Below are 13,662 nucleotides of genomic sequence, written 5' to 3' on the forward strand. Positions count from 1 at the left end.
GGGAGGGAGGGAGAGAGAGAGGGGCTACAGGGGAATACTAAGAGTCAAAACCACCACCTTTCTAACTCTTCCTCCTCCACTTCACCTGGTTTGAGCCAAGCGAATTCTAAAGACACTTTTATATCATCTGGACCCACACAACTCTGGGTCCAGCTCTGCTCCTCCCTGTCACTAATAATTCACTCACACACGCACACACACACACACATACACACACACACACGCACACACTTACAGTGAACTTTTACCCCCAAAATGTCCCAGGTGACAGCAGAGACAGTTCTAGGTCATTAATTAAAAAGCAGTGCCATTACACTGAACCAAACTGTAATTACACACTGACTGTTTATGTTAAAACTGCCTTAGTTTTGTATGGGATTATGGTAATTTGGTTTTTACATCATCTTCACAGTAGATTTAACATGAATCAGGTGGAACCACCCAACTCTGTAGATCAACCTAGGGATCGGGACCCATCTAGTGGACACAAAATTATTCTAAGGGGTCAAAAACTGATCAAATGAGACATAAAAAGAAGGAAAAAACATGTTCTGCTCTTCGTATATATCGAATAGTTCTGCCTGTTCAGTCAAAACGATTGGGAACCATTGAGAATGGACCCGTTTCTTGTGTTTCCTTCAGTTTATATCTAGATCTCATACAGTTATGACAATCCAGTGCCAATATTTAACTTTCTATTCACTTTAGCTGAAGTATTCTGCTATTTTTCTTTGTTAAAGCCAAAGGCTTGGTGTGCTTTGTGCATTGAAGACTAAAATATGTACTTACATTCATTGAAACCATATTCAAACTCCTCCAGCGTTTTGGGGAATGTGAAAGGAGGTTCATCTTTCTTCATCAGTTCATCTAAGTCTATTCTTGACAGCAAATCTGAGGAAGAAAGAAAAGAGCAAAAATTAGTGACAAAAATGCCACAGTCAAGATTTCATGTCATAAACTGAACTACAGCATCATAACCTAATATCCAGCAACATCATCTACATTATAATTTTTACAAAGTCTGAGTTATGAAGCAAAACCAACTGCTATACAAAAGTCCTCCCTACTCACCTAAACTAAAAGCTATTCATCTTCAAGTGGCACAGTCAGTGGAAAAGAGGATATTCCCATCAAGTAATAACCAAAATATCTATCAACATTTTTCTGCAAATTCTATTACTAAAGAATTCTTTACAAGAATGATACAAAATGGTCTGTTAAAATGGTGGGTGAATATACTTGACTCAAGGTTAAGAGGAACATTTCCTGTCCTATGTCGTTTACTCCAGCTAAAACTCTAAATATGAACTGATAGATAAAGTGTTCAGTTCATGGGACAAAAAACAAATGAGGACAAGTAGGCTGGACATCATCAGTGAAATGAAACCACAGTCCGTATGAGTTTGTGTGTCGTACTGCATAGGTCAGGCATGTTGGCATGTCAAGAAGGGAGGAAAACTTAACTAGGCTCAAAGCAGCAGGCCATTCTGGGAAAGTCTGTTTAAATGGAGCAAGGCATCTGTCTTTTTATTTGAGGTGATGCAAGTGACAGCTTTGAAATGACGAGACAGCAAATGAAAGAGAAAAGTACATTGAAATACATTTAAAAAATAGACATATCTAGCAAGAAGTTGAAATTGTAAGTTAGGTCCATCATAGCTGTGTCTGTGTGCCCATGTAGGTTGCGATCATTATTTTATTTCATATTTTCATATCCATTGAGCACATTTTCTTCTCTTTTGCTTTCATTTTCAGGATGAGTATCACGTCATATTTACCTTTGAGTGCAGTAGTCTTCTCTCTGTCCTCTTGGCCAGCTATCTGGGCCATAGTGATCCACAATATGTACAATGCTGGTGTGGCAGCACGAAGATGAGAAAGCATGGGTCCTCCTCTCCCAAAGATCACTGAGAAGCATCCTGTCACATGTGGGAATTGAAAAGGAGAAAACTAAGAACTGGAAATCATCATAGCTGGAACACATGTACTGTGTTGTATCATAAAATAACATTCCTGTATCGGTCAGACAATTAATCCCTTCTTCATTTACCAAAGATCATAAAGGTAACTGTCTCAAAGCTTGTTGCACCTGCAAGATGGCAGTAAGCCAAAACATCACAACCTACCGTTGTATCCTACTCTCCAGCACAGGCTACAAACTTATAGCTTAACGCTGCTGAATAAAATGGAGGAGTGGTCATTTACGCTGCAATAACACACTGCATAAACAGCTAACTACAACTATTTGTCAACATTAATGCCAGGAAACATGTAACTGTGAGTACGGCAGCCGCCTTGTGTTCGCTCAACTTTGCACACACGTGCTGCAAGTGAATTAATTATGCAAACATAGCAAAGTTATTCCGGCTTTGAAAGCACGCTGCAGGCGGTAAAAAAAAACATTCATTTTCACACGCTTAGCTAACTCAGACTGCTCTGGCATCTTCTCACCGACAGTCAACATCTGTTTAATGTTTCGTGCTCTTTTAAAAACAACTCCGGGAGTGTGTGCAGTGGCTCTACATGGAGCCACTGCGAGCAGGTAACTGTACAGTCAGGATACTCGTGCTTTTATTTCACGTTCGTTTCAACCCAACCAAACACGGAGTTTCGGAGAGGAGCAGATGTTTAGAGTAGATGCAGGCATGCTTTTTGTTCGACTCACGCACCATCAGTGTATGCGACTGTCCACTTGCTGCTGCTTCCTTGAAATTTCTAAAACAGGAAGGACTCGCTGAGCGTGAAGCTTCCGGGTTACCGGGGCAACGGACTGGAAGGGATATTTAAAGGCACAGTAGCACAGCAGCTGCTCCAGGTTATACAGATGTTTTCTCTTGTGTGTCATGTGTACCACTCTGCTTTGTCTACCGTGGCATGTATCCAAGGTACATTTGTACTTAAATACTATTTTGAGGGAACTTTACTCGAGTTGTTCCATTTTCTGCTACTGTATATTTCTGCTCCACTGTTCTGAGCGCTTCTATTTCACAGCCTTTTTTATTAGATCATTTAGATACTATGCGAATAATGATTTTACCAGTAAATCATATGATCTTATTCAACATGATGCATTGTTTTATATTAAACTAAGCAACACTATATAAAGTTACATTTAACGGCCCCATGACAATAATAAAATGTTTCTGACGCTAATGCACTAGTAATGCTATTCCAGTGATATATATAATATAGTATATATAACACTCGTGAAACAGTATTTATACATTTATATAATAATAAGCGCTATTTTCACTTTTGATAGTTTTACTACAGTTTACTATTATTATTATTATTATTTTTAGACATTTGTTGGCACATAATACAGTTATCAAGATATTATATGTACACTCACATATATACTTTTACCTACATATACTCAGATATACGTGAAACTGATTTAAACAAGAGCTTGTGCAGGAGAGGTAGGAAGCTAAAAGCTTATGCAAAGACCTCTCTTAAGAACTCAGAAACAGAATTACACTGAAATTAATTAAAATACTGATAATAATATTTTTAATTGAATACCTGCTTCATTTTAAGATTGTATAAAGTAAAAATAAATACATCAATATATAATAAAGTTAAATACACTGTTAGAAATGGGGCACCGGATTGTGCATGTGTGAGTTGCTAACATTTTTGCATACATGTATTTTTTTATTGAACTTAAGCTTATCACTTAGTCTAAAATGTGTTCATAACACATCATGCAATTTTATGTTAATTTCATAACACATTATTTTCAAAATAAATCTAAATGAATAGCCTAAATTTGACAGCATTTGACACTGAACTGGTTTGGCCAGGCATTTTTTAGTGGTGGCAGCTGGCACCCCATGCCACCTCTTTAGATCCACCCCTGTCTTTTTGATTCTCCACTAAGTGGTCAGCACTGTCTTCACAGTTTGTCAGAGTGACATGGATAGGAGCATGTTACTTTAAAAGGCAAAGAAAAACATCATTTGATTGGTGTCATGGTTGAAACTACAGTAGACCTGCCAGACTTACTCATATGGTGCCACGGGTAACTTACCAAAAACCACCTGCCACACTCTGTTCACCATCATGAACCTGTGACTGTGCTTTATGACATATGCTTTTTGATTCACATTAAGAGCATCCTGGTTAAACTAAAGCTGTATGCCCTACTTCTGGGCGGCCTCTAGAAGTGGAAGCTGTTTCTCAGGGGAGCTGAGCTACCCTGTTTCCTCAAGCAGTAAAAGCTGCAAAGGGAGACCCAAATAAGAACATGACATATTGTGTCATTGATATCTGAGATACGGGAGATACATCTTGCTCAATAAATTTCTTCAGACTTGACTTGACAAATTTACAAAAGCCTCGCAAAACCAGAGACTGGTCAGTTCACATGGACTTGAAATACTTTATACCCTCTCACACCAATGCCGGGGTTGGCCCACAGCAGAGCAGACATTCAGGCCAATATTCAAACGGTAGACCCACTTCAAGCTTAGTATGACTTGATGTGCTTTTGAAGTGATTATTGTAACTTTATGGCAGGACTTTTCATGTTACTATGAATTCAAAATTGTAGTGAATCCTCATTGCATAAAAACTCATTTTATAGGATGTACTATGTAAACAATATTGTTATGTGTTGTGGAGTTTTGGTGTACACCAGAGTATGGCTGCCCATTTGTTACTTTAAGTTTGGAAAAGTAGTATCATCTTTGATTTGTTCATTTGATATAGTACATTAATAATTATGTTCTTGTTGTATTTTGAATTTAGTGACAAATGCATTATGACTTGTTTGTAACTTGAAAGCCAAATAATAAGGAATTGGGGCTTGAGATGAAAATTAAATGAAACCAGGGAGCTCTAGCAGAACGATGGTCTTCCTATAATGTTTCCATGTTGGCTCACTACATGCTGACACAAAGCTTGTTGTACTCAATGGATGAACATACAAATAAAACCAACATCTTTCTGCTGTGAGAGTTTGCTGTGGATAATGCACTAATATACTGAGGGTAATCAATTGAAATGTAAATCCGAGGAGTCAAAATGCTGTGACTGTTTATCCTGCATAAATATGTCATGATGAGCTCTGGGATTCTAAAATGTTTATGTAGGTTTGATAATCCCTGAATGAATACTGTTTAATAGAAAATTCAGTTTATTCTTTGTTATGAATCATTCTTTGTAATGATTTATTGTGAATTATACCATCCAATGGAAATACAAATGGATAACCCTACAGTTACTTACTTTAGGCAAGAGGGCGTGGGAGAATGAAAGAGATCAAATCATTTTTTTTCCACAGAAAACAGTTATCTTAGAAGAACAATTTGGCACCTCTACCAGGTGAGCTATCAGGGCAACCGAAACCAAGGACTGTTTTTCTGCAACACTAAAATAAAATAGTTCTATTGTTACTTCAAACACAGTTCATTTAGAAAGACTAATTTGTTGCCTTTTTGCCTTTATTCAGAGTAAAAAGGTACAATTCAGTTGCTGAACATTTTATTGTCTTTTGTGTTCCCTAAGTGGTTTGGTGATCACAATCTTGCTACATTTGCATTGAAAATCTAGTTAAGGAAAGGCACATCTCTCTCTGGAACTGTTTTTCTCCTCTCTCAAAGGGATCACACAGGGTGTGCAGTAGCCTTTGTGAGCTGAATTTATATTCTTGTTGATAAAAAGAGCACCATTTGAGTTGTTTAATGTTTATTTGAACATCAAATATAAAAGAGAAGAACATGTAATGTATGTATTCAAAAACGTAATACTAACTTTATGTCATAAATCATCATAAATTATTGACTGCACAGAGATCAGATAAATTGATCATATGACAGAAGAAGCATATTTAGTAGTGAAGTAAGAATATCATTTTATTTTCATGTTTAATTCTAAAACATTCCATCTCATAAATAACAAAATATGGACAATCTTGGAAAAATATACTGAGCAATCGTATTACACATAAAATAAATGTTTTCTCAGTTTGCACAAAATACTCACTGATATTACATAGTGGGACAGATTTTTGGGTCACATTGTAATCAAAACATACATCATCTTGCTTCCCAACCGTAATATTTGATGTTTGCTTTCAGGAACCAGGAGAAAGTATGTTGACACCAATGTCTTTACACTCACTGTCTCAAAAAAAAACTTCAACTACCAACAGTGATCACACAGTCCCATCTTGTCCCAGGCAAACAAATCCAGGCTCTCTATTTCCCAGAACTGATTTCTGGAGATGTGCTCCAAAAAGATGAAATGCGTCTGATGCAGCATAGAAAAGCACAGAGAGTTTGTCTGAGGCATGTGCATAAAGACGCATCGTCTCCCTCACTCTTTTTGTTGCTCCACAGTTTCTTGTCCGCTCTCTCACTCATGTTTTCATGCACACACATATGCAAACTTGCTGCATTCAGTGCATGCACAAACCCAATTACAACCCCAAATGTGCACACACCCACATATACACACACTCTACTACCTAGAGAGGTGCAAGTGAGTATTACAAGCAAACATTTACAACGTGATAAAAATTCCAACGGCGTGGCCTGTTATTGGGCAGCACTCTTATCGGATGGTTGTGTTTCCCCCTGGGTCTGCTTTGCCACTGTCTCATCAGCTTCAGGAGGGTCCTGCGGTCCTGGTCTGCAGCAGCAAACAAAATATGCTTTCTGAAGTTCCTCTATCATAGATTTTTCTCCATCTTCGAGCTCTGCATCCTCCTGCATCTCCCACCTGGAAAGCACAGAAAGACAGAACATCTGTTTTAACACCAACAAACATTTGTCACTCAGGGTTAAATGAAAACACAGCAGAACGTACTAAATGTGTCATCTGCAAGTTCTGTTGGTGTATAAAGATTGTGTCAACATACAAAATGAGCACACCAACAACATTCTGTGTGCCCCTCTATTTGTGTCTCACAGAATAAGAAAGGACCCCACTGCCTGCAGTACCCCACTGTCCAAAATACATTCTCTACACACACTGCACACTGAAACTCTTCGAGGCTCTACACGCCACACTTTCACTTTTTAAGTTCTCACATGGGAGTTTTGTCTTTCTTTTTTCATGCTGTGTAGGTCAATTTCACAGCATGCTGTGCTGCTGTGATATACTATCAGACTTACAGGTTTTCACTCATGCAAACACACACTTACAGACTTGGATGTTATAGAGAACATTAAAACAAAAAAAAAAGTAAAACAAAGGAGAATCTATGCTTCTGGCTCACTGTATATCTCTATGCGTCTTCCCTTGTCTGTCAATCTGATGTTTACTGTGGCTAAGTCATGGTATGACAACTGTTACGCATACAAACCCCTTGGGTGACTGGTTTTTAGCATGAAGGAAATTGCTCCCCTATATCTTGTTGCTTCTCCATCTTGTTTAACTGCTTCCACAATATGTCTCTCGATGACATTTTCTAATTCTTCAAGCTACGAGAGTGGATGGAGGACTTCAATATGAAGACATCAAGGGTAGTCACGTTGTAATTCACTCTCTGTATTTCAATGGAATCTCTTGACGAGTGACTGTGGTCAATCAAATCCATATGGAGAGCTGGCGGAAGGCTGTCTTTGAGCTGCCGCATCACACTCCCTCCGAAGTAGAATTATATCTGTCTGACTGCAAATGATTGCATTTTCATTGCAATCTCTGAGTTTCCTTTTATCCTGCCCCCCCTTCAATTCCTCACTATATCTTCAAACATGTACAATATAGTTGTGCTCTGTGCATGCGTGTGAGGCGTACACGTGTGTAAGGAGGAAAACACCAAGTATATCATGCATGTGTTGCATACTAAGAGCACTTTAATGAAGTTTCAGTCTGTGTCATAGTGTGTATCTGGACAAATCAGACATCCTCTTTCTCTGTTTCCCAACTACCATCAGTGTGGTAATTACCGTCTGAAAGGAGAGGATCTGTTTATGTTAATATGCAGTTTCCTCTCATGTGACTGCATTCTCACTCCACACACAACTTTATTTACAAATTTTTATGTTTATCTGGGTAATTTTTGTGTCTATAACAGAGTGAGTGGACTGTCTCTCAAAAAAGACAGAACAAAGGCAGAAGTAGTTAAGTCTGCCTTTGATGACTGCTGTAGACCCTGTTGGAAGAATGCAGATGAGTGCCAGGGGCAGACAAATTGCCCCTATATTATTTTTTCAGTGACATAAAATCAAAATCAGTTCCGCTAAATAACCATTATGGGATACAAACACTCACACAAACAAAACAATACAAATGTCACACAGCGTGCAAAACAAGAACAGGAAGGGAGTGAGGGAGAACAGAAAGCTGGAGGAATGGTGGCCAATAAAGGAGGGAGCGAGAGAGGAAGGAAGACAGGAAGGTACGCTAAAGGTTTTTCAATGTTTAATTTTCAAATAGGATTAAGCAGAATGACATTTAGCTGAAGGTTACAGGCTCAGCATTGTCTTAGCTGATATTGATATGCAGGAGGCGCCCTGCTTGTCACCGGGACAAACACCGTTGATGAATGAGAAGCCTTTCCCCAGGAAGGTGTTAAGTGCAAATTTGAAATGAGAGAGAGGCAGAGGTAGAGAGAGAGAAAAAAAGAGAAGGCGCACACATAGACAGAGATTGAATTACAACGATAGTTGCCATGTATACTGTCACTAGATAATGTTGCCAAAAGTGTAAATTGTTCCGTAAAGTATAGGTTGCATATTCGTTGAGTTTGGCTGATCTCGTGCTGAAAATGAGCAGAAAAATACACAAGGTGCTTTGCTGTGTGTATCTAATTTCAACAACTACAAATCAACAATGCCTCTTAGAAATGCATAAGTAGGCTAAAGTTGACAATAACTTCACTGTATCCTCATTTCGGCAAGTTTTCCCCTGGAATTTACATCTTAATAAGGAGAGTCTTACCCTTTAATTCTTATGGGCTCTGCTCATTTCTCATGCATTAATACTGGAGCTGCTGACTTGGCTCTTCCTCTGAATACAGAATAGGACACACATATTAAGACTCATATATTTACAGGATTGATGCCACGGGAGATTGTCTCAGAGTGAGATGAAAAGGCTGGCTCAGATGTATTTCAATGGGAACATCAATGTAAGCTGTCCTAATCATGGGACAATGCAGGCACAAGACAGAGAGCATCTATCCTGATTTTCAGCTGATAATGAGTAGTGATGTTTGACAAATTAAGAGCATAAGCCCTGCTCAGAGATCATCCAGCAATCAACTTACTTACTAAATCTTATTCAAAAAACACAGCAGATGAAACTTTGATGTTCGACTCTAGCAGCTCCCAGCGACAAAGAATAAAACAAACTCTGATAGACAAAAAGTATTGACATGGAGTGTGGAAAAGAAAGAAAAGTATAGACCATGTGAAAGAAAGTGAGTGAGCAGGAAGACAAAGTGCTTGAAAGATCATGAGAGACAGTGGCCAGTGGTTTCCTCTGCAGCTGTCAGTGGGCTGAGTGGTTTCTCTCAGAGTGTTGGGTGTTTGTGCTGCGCTGGGTGCCCTGCCTGCTCTGCCACTGGGACCGCTGTTTGTTTAAAAGGCTCGCCTGTCAAACAGAGAGCGCCACCGACAGCCAGACACTCAGCTAAATGACTCTGACAGCGGCCCTAATCAGAGGCTTTGCACATTGCCGCAGGGCCTGGAGGATCCATCATAACCCAAGCCTAAATATTTAAAGTGCTAAACTTTCCAAAGGTCAGGCCTTTCCATGCATGCCAGGGCGACATGTGTCAGAGAAGTAGGAAGAGAGGGACTGAACAAGAGAGAGAGATGGAGAGAGAGAGACTATGGTTAAATGTCCTCTATCATTTCCACCCTTGTGAGAACAACTTTCAGTTTTAGACCTTCAGAGTCAGGTTACATTTAGTGAACAGACATCATTTTGACTGGTCGTCATGTCTTCAGCCATCTCATTTGGGGTTAGAACTAGAGTTAAAGTGAAAGATGAAATAGAAAAGACTTTTGTAAAAAATAAATAAATAAACGCATCTCTGCAATTCATATCACAAAGCGCTCTCTGAGACACTCTGTCGCTGAAAAAAAAAGATATGCATGGTTGTATCTAAACTTGAAGTTAGAAAAACTAGCTTTTAGACATCACGGAGTGAGCAGACAGAGAAAAGCTGGACTCACCACCAGAATGGATGAACCATTTTAACCTGAACACAGTAAGTTTTCAAGCAGCTACTTCTTGCCGATGTCAGAGTTTAAGGTCAGGTGTTTAGAGGTGGTGAGTAAAGGTGAGGTCAGTGGATTAAATTAGCTGGTGCAAGGATGTTCATAATGTAAAAGGATGTGTACAGTATGTCTGTGTGTGTTTTCTTTCTACCTTGTATAGCCATGTTACGTCCATTCTATCTAATTTCACGCTATTACACTTGGCCTTTGGTGTTGCAGTTCCACAGATAGAAATGTTGTCCATGCAGGTGTCTGAGAAGCAGAGTGCATAGGAATACATCATCATAGGAGAAGACACAGAGTACTTCTAAGAAGTGACAGAAAGCATTTGGGTTTTTGTTTATGACCTGTCATTAGTTTTAAATGAAGTAGATTAGTTGTCCAGCAAGCCAAGTCACAATTTGTGACACAAAATTGTCCAATTTTGCATCTCAATCTACAGTGTAGATTGTGTAGAATAAAGCAGGAGAAAAATGGTGAGTAGAGGGAGACAGACAGCGTTTATATGACAAACTAAAAGAAAAATGAGAAGCGATATAAAAAAGGAAACAACAAAGAAAAGTTATTAGTTGGGAATGGATATTGTACATTAGGATCTAGTTCAGTTGGGGTAACTGACAAGTTCACAATACAGGGCCGGGGGGTCATCTCTTCGACTCAATTTCCATTGAGAAGCAAACATCCAATTCAATTTAGATATGTGCCTGTGCTAGGCTATGAGCCAGAGGGAGATTGTAACTGACAGCCATTGGACAGCCGGCTGGATTTGAATATTGACGAGACAGAGACTTGACAGAAGGGATTATGCTCTACCTTCTGACTTACTAGCCGCTACACTGATCCATTCTATTGTCAGATCAACTCAGTGTCAGGTCTACAGTATGTCCATGCGGCGCGGTGATGCCACTCAGTATTAGACCCTACCTGAGATCCATCTCAATCCAAACCGATGTCCACTCAAAAGCTACAAGAAACAGACTAAATCAACAGGGACAAAAAATATGCAATATCAAAGCAAATCTATTTCAAAGTAAACCTGAACGGGTAGCTTTACTGTACAGCTGCTGTGTTCAATATAGACTGACGCAAATACATACACACACACACAGTGTTGTTTCACAATAATTGAGAGGATGACTGGTTTCCAACTGCAAACCTTATACGTCTCTAATTTACCTGAAAATTAGCCCTTCACAGACTACATGGAGTACCTTCTAATCACATGATGACATTTTGACTTCATGCATCAAAAAAATGCACTAACACGTACATGCACTGGTGTAGCCAGACACATGCATGCAAAAAACATTCTATATTATTCGATATTATGCTCACTTTGGAGTCTTGATGTATCACGTTTGAATAAAGCACGACTTCTGTTTGTGTGTGCGTGTGAATGTGTGGGTCAAATCCACAGTCTTATCCATGTCCAACCAGCCTCATCTCCCACCCAGCACGCACCCTCCCATCTCGAGGGCCGTCGAGAGCAGGCGAGTCATAGAACGCCTGATCAAAGGGCCTCGGACAGATCTGTAAAGGCCCTTTGAAAGGACATCCACAGTTACACAAGTTGACACGCTTGTACGTGCTTTGGCACAGACACACACACACAGACACACACACACACAGGCTCAGAGGCATGCACACACACACACAGACGAGTGCATGCACAGAGCGACACACAAACACAAAACTTCAAACACACTGGTTTAAACTCCAAATCCAAGCAATGATAAGTCCAGCACATCAGACGGCACAAAGGGCCTTTTCCACAAATACACCACACACAGATACACACACACACTACTGCTGAGGAGTCCAAAGACAGAGGGAGGTTGAGGGACATATATATTTTAATTTGTCAGTTACAATTTCAAAAATTAATTTCACAACTGCATTTAATTTGGCACCTGCAGTGCTCAGTTGAAACTCAATGTAGGCTAATGTTAGCTAGTATTAACTAACACTAGTAAATCTAATCTTTAAACAGCGTGATGCACTTTTATGCTGGTAGAACACAGTTTTCTTCAGAAAATACTTTTTACCAATTTGGCTGTTTTTCCTCCCTGTTAGACCCATTATTGTGCGGACATATTGTCATGCAATGTCTTTCTCCTCAGAAATGAGGGCAGTGAATTCTTCTAAGTGTGTTTGGTAAGTAACTACTGAATATTGTGGCTGTTCTTAATGTCTCATCCAGTGAATACAGCATGCGTTTGCATGGACAAGTTTCAGCTTATTCTTTTGACCTTTTTGCCTGCAGGATTCAACACCATCACACGGTTGTTTTTGGGGTATTGATTGTCATACCCGAAAACAGCCCTCAGCAACCTCGTCCAAATGGCCTTGCACCTTCAACCGTCCTGCATTGGTTGAAGGTAACATAACTTCTGTCATAAGTGACACCCGTAAGCATTTAGCCTTTAATTTGAAAAAATAAAAATAATAATAATCATCTGGACTATCCTACAAGACGGAAGAACGGCTGTATTTTCATTCTGAAGGTGTTGATTGACCTCAGAAATTTGGGAAATTGTCTTCAAATTTTGTTTTTTGTATGGATTGAACAAATGAAACGCGTTAATAAGTGATCTTTAAAGGTGCTGGTAGGCAGATTTTGTTACCTTCAAACAAAGCCAGGCTAGCCGTTTCCCTTTTAGTCTTTGTGCCTAAGCTATGCATATTTGGGCTGCAGTTCATTTTCAATTGCATATATGTCTTTGGCATTACCTGATGCTGTTTTTGTGGCCCAATTTTGTTTCAGTGCAAGATCCATTTCTTGTTTTGGAGCAATATGCACTTATGTACTCACATCATGTGACCACATATTTCAAATCCCTCTGCATGGCTGTTCCTAGCTTCTCACTATTCTCTCCAGTCATCCAGGGGAAAGTTTGTGTAAATTTGCTGTGGCTTAATTACTGAATAATTTAGACCATGCTCCAAATTAATGTAGACATTTCCATATTAATGTGTTTGCCCACCGATTCCACATTTATTTGTACTGCGGACAGGAGGGTAGCAATTATCACAGCATATCATAGCAGTTGTGCTGGTATTTCAGACATCATTAGGCTGCTTGTCCACCACAGTGTGACTGTGAGTACTAGTCTATTGGACACAGTTTGGTACATTCCTCAAATAGGCTCGCTGTGCTTCTGTGGGTAAGATCTATCAAATCTTGCTCCAGGGAGAAAAGGGTGAGGGGCCTTGTTTGTGTTTGACAAGGTGAGGTCCAATTTAGATTCCTTGCTGTTTGTGAATGTATTATTACATGCAGACAACAGCAAATAACCAAACACCTGCCAAGTCGACACAGCCAACGTGTGCTGGTCAGTGCAGCGCAGTAGCTGACTGCTCCATATAGAGGCTGAGTTCTGCACATGTCCCAGGAGGTTGACAACTCTCTGCTCCTCTTATCTCCCCTCTTCACCCCCCTTCCCCCCACCCACCCCCCCACCTTACCTCACCTTTCTTTTCTTCC

At 39.6% G+C, this 13,662-nt stretch overlaps 2 protein-coding genes across 2 annotated transcripts in view; both read right to left on the bottom strand.

The window, feature by feature from the left end:
• Positions 1 to 2,747, bottom strand: part of fam172a (family with sequence similarity 172 member A) — a 139,825-nt gene extending 137,078 nt beyond the window's left edge. The window contains exons 1-3 of the mRNA XM_035658690.1: positions 2,670 to 2,747; positions 1,779 to 1,919; positions 790 to 891 (exon numbers count right to left, since the gene is read on the bottom strand). Coding sequence (XP_035514583.1) covers positions 790 to 891; positions 1,779 to 1,884 — 208 coding nt within the window. The 5' untranslated portion in view covers positions 1,885 to 1,919; positions 2,670 to 2,747. The remainder of the gene's footprint in view (positions 1 to 789; positions 892 to 1,778; positions 1,920 to 2,669) is intronic.
• Positions 2,748 to 5,850: 3,103 nt separating this feature from the next.
• The window catches only part of kiaa0825 (KIAA0825 ortholog), a 109,318-nt gene continuing 101,506 nt past the window's right edge, over positions 5,851 to 13,662 (bottom strand). The window contains exon 22 of the mRNA XM_035658689.1: positions 5,851 to 6,726. Within this exon, the coding sequence (XP_035514582.1) occupies positions 6,543 to 6,726 (184 nt within the window). The 3' untranslated portion in view covers positions 5,851 to 6,542. The remainder of the gene's footprint in view (positions 6,727 to 13,662) is intronic.

Source organism: Morone saxatilis, unplaced genomic scaffold (assembly GCF_004916995.1).
Source record: "Morone saxatilis isolate NCDOM2014 unplaced genomic scaffold, NCSU_SB_2.0 Contig16, whole genome shotgun sequence".
NCBI lineage: Eukaryota > Metazoa > Chordata > Actinopteri > Moronidae > Morone > Morone saxatilis.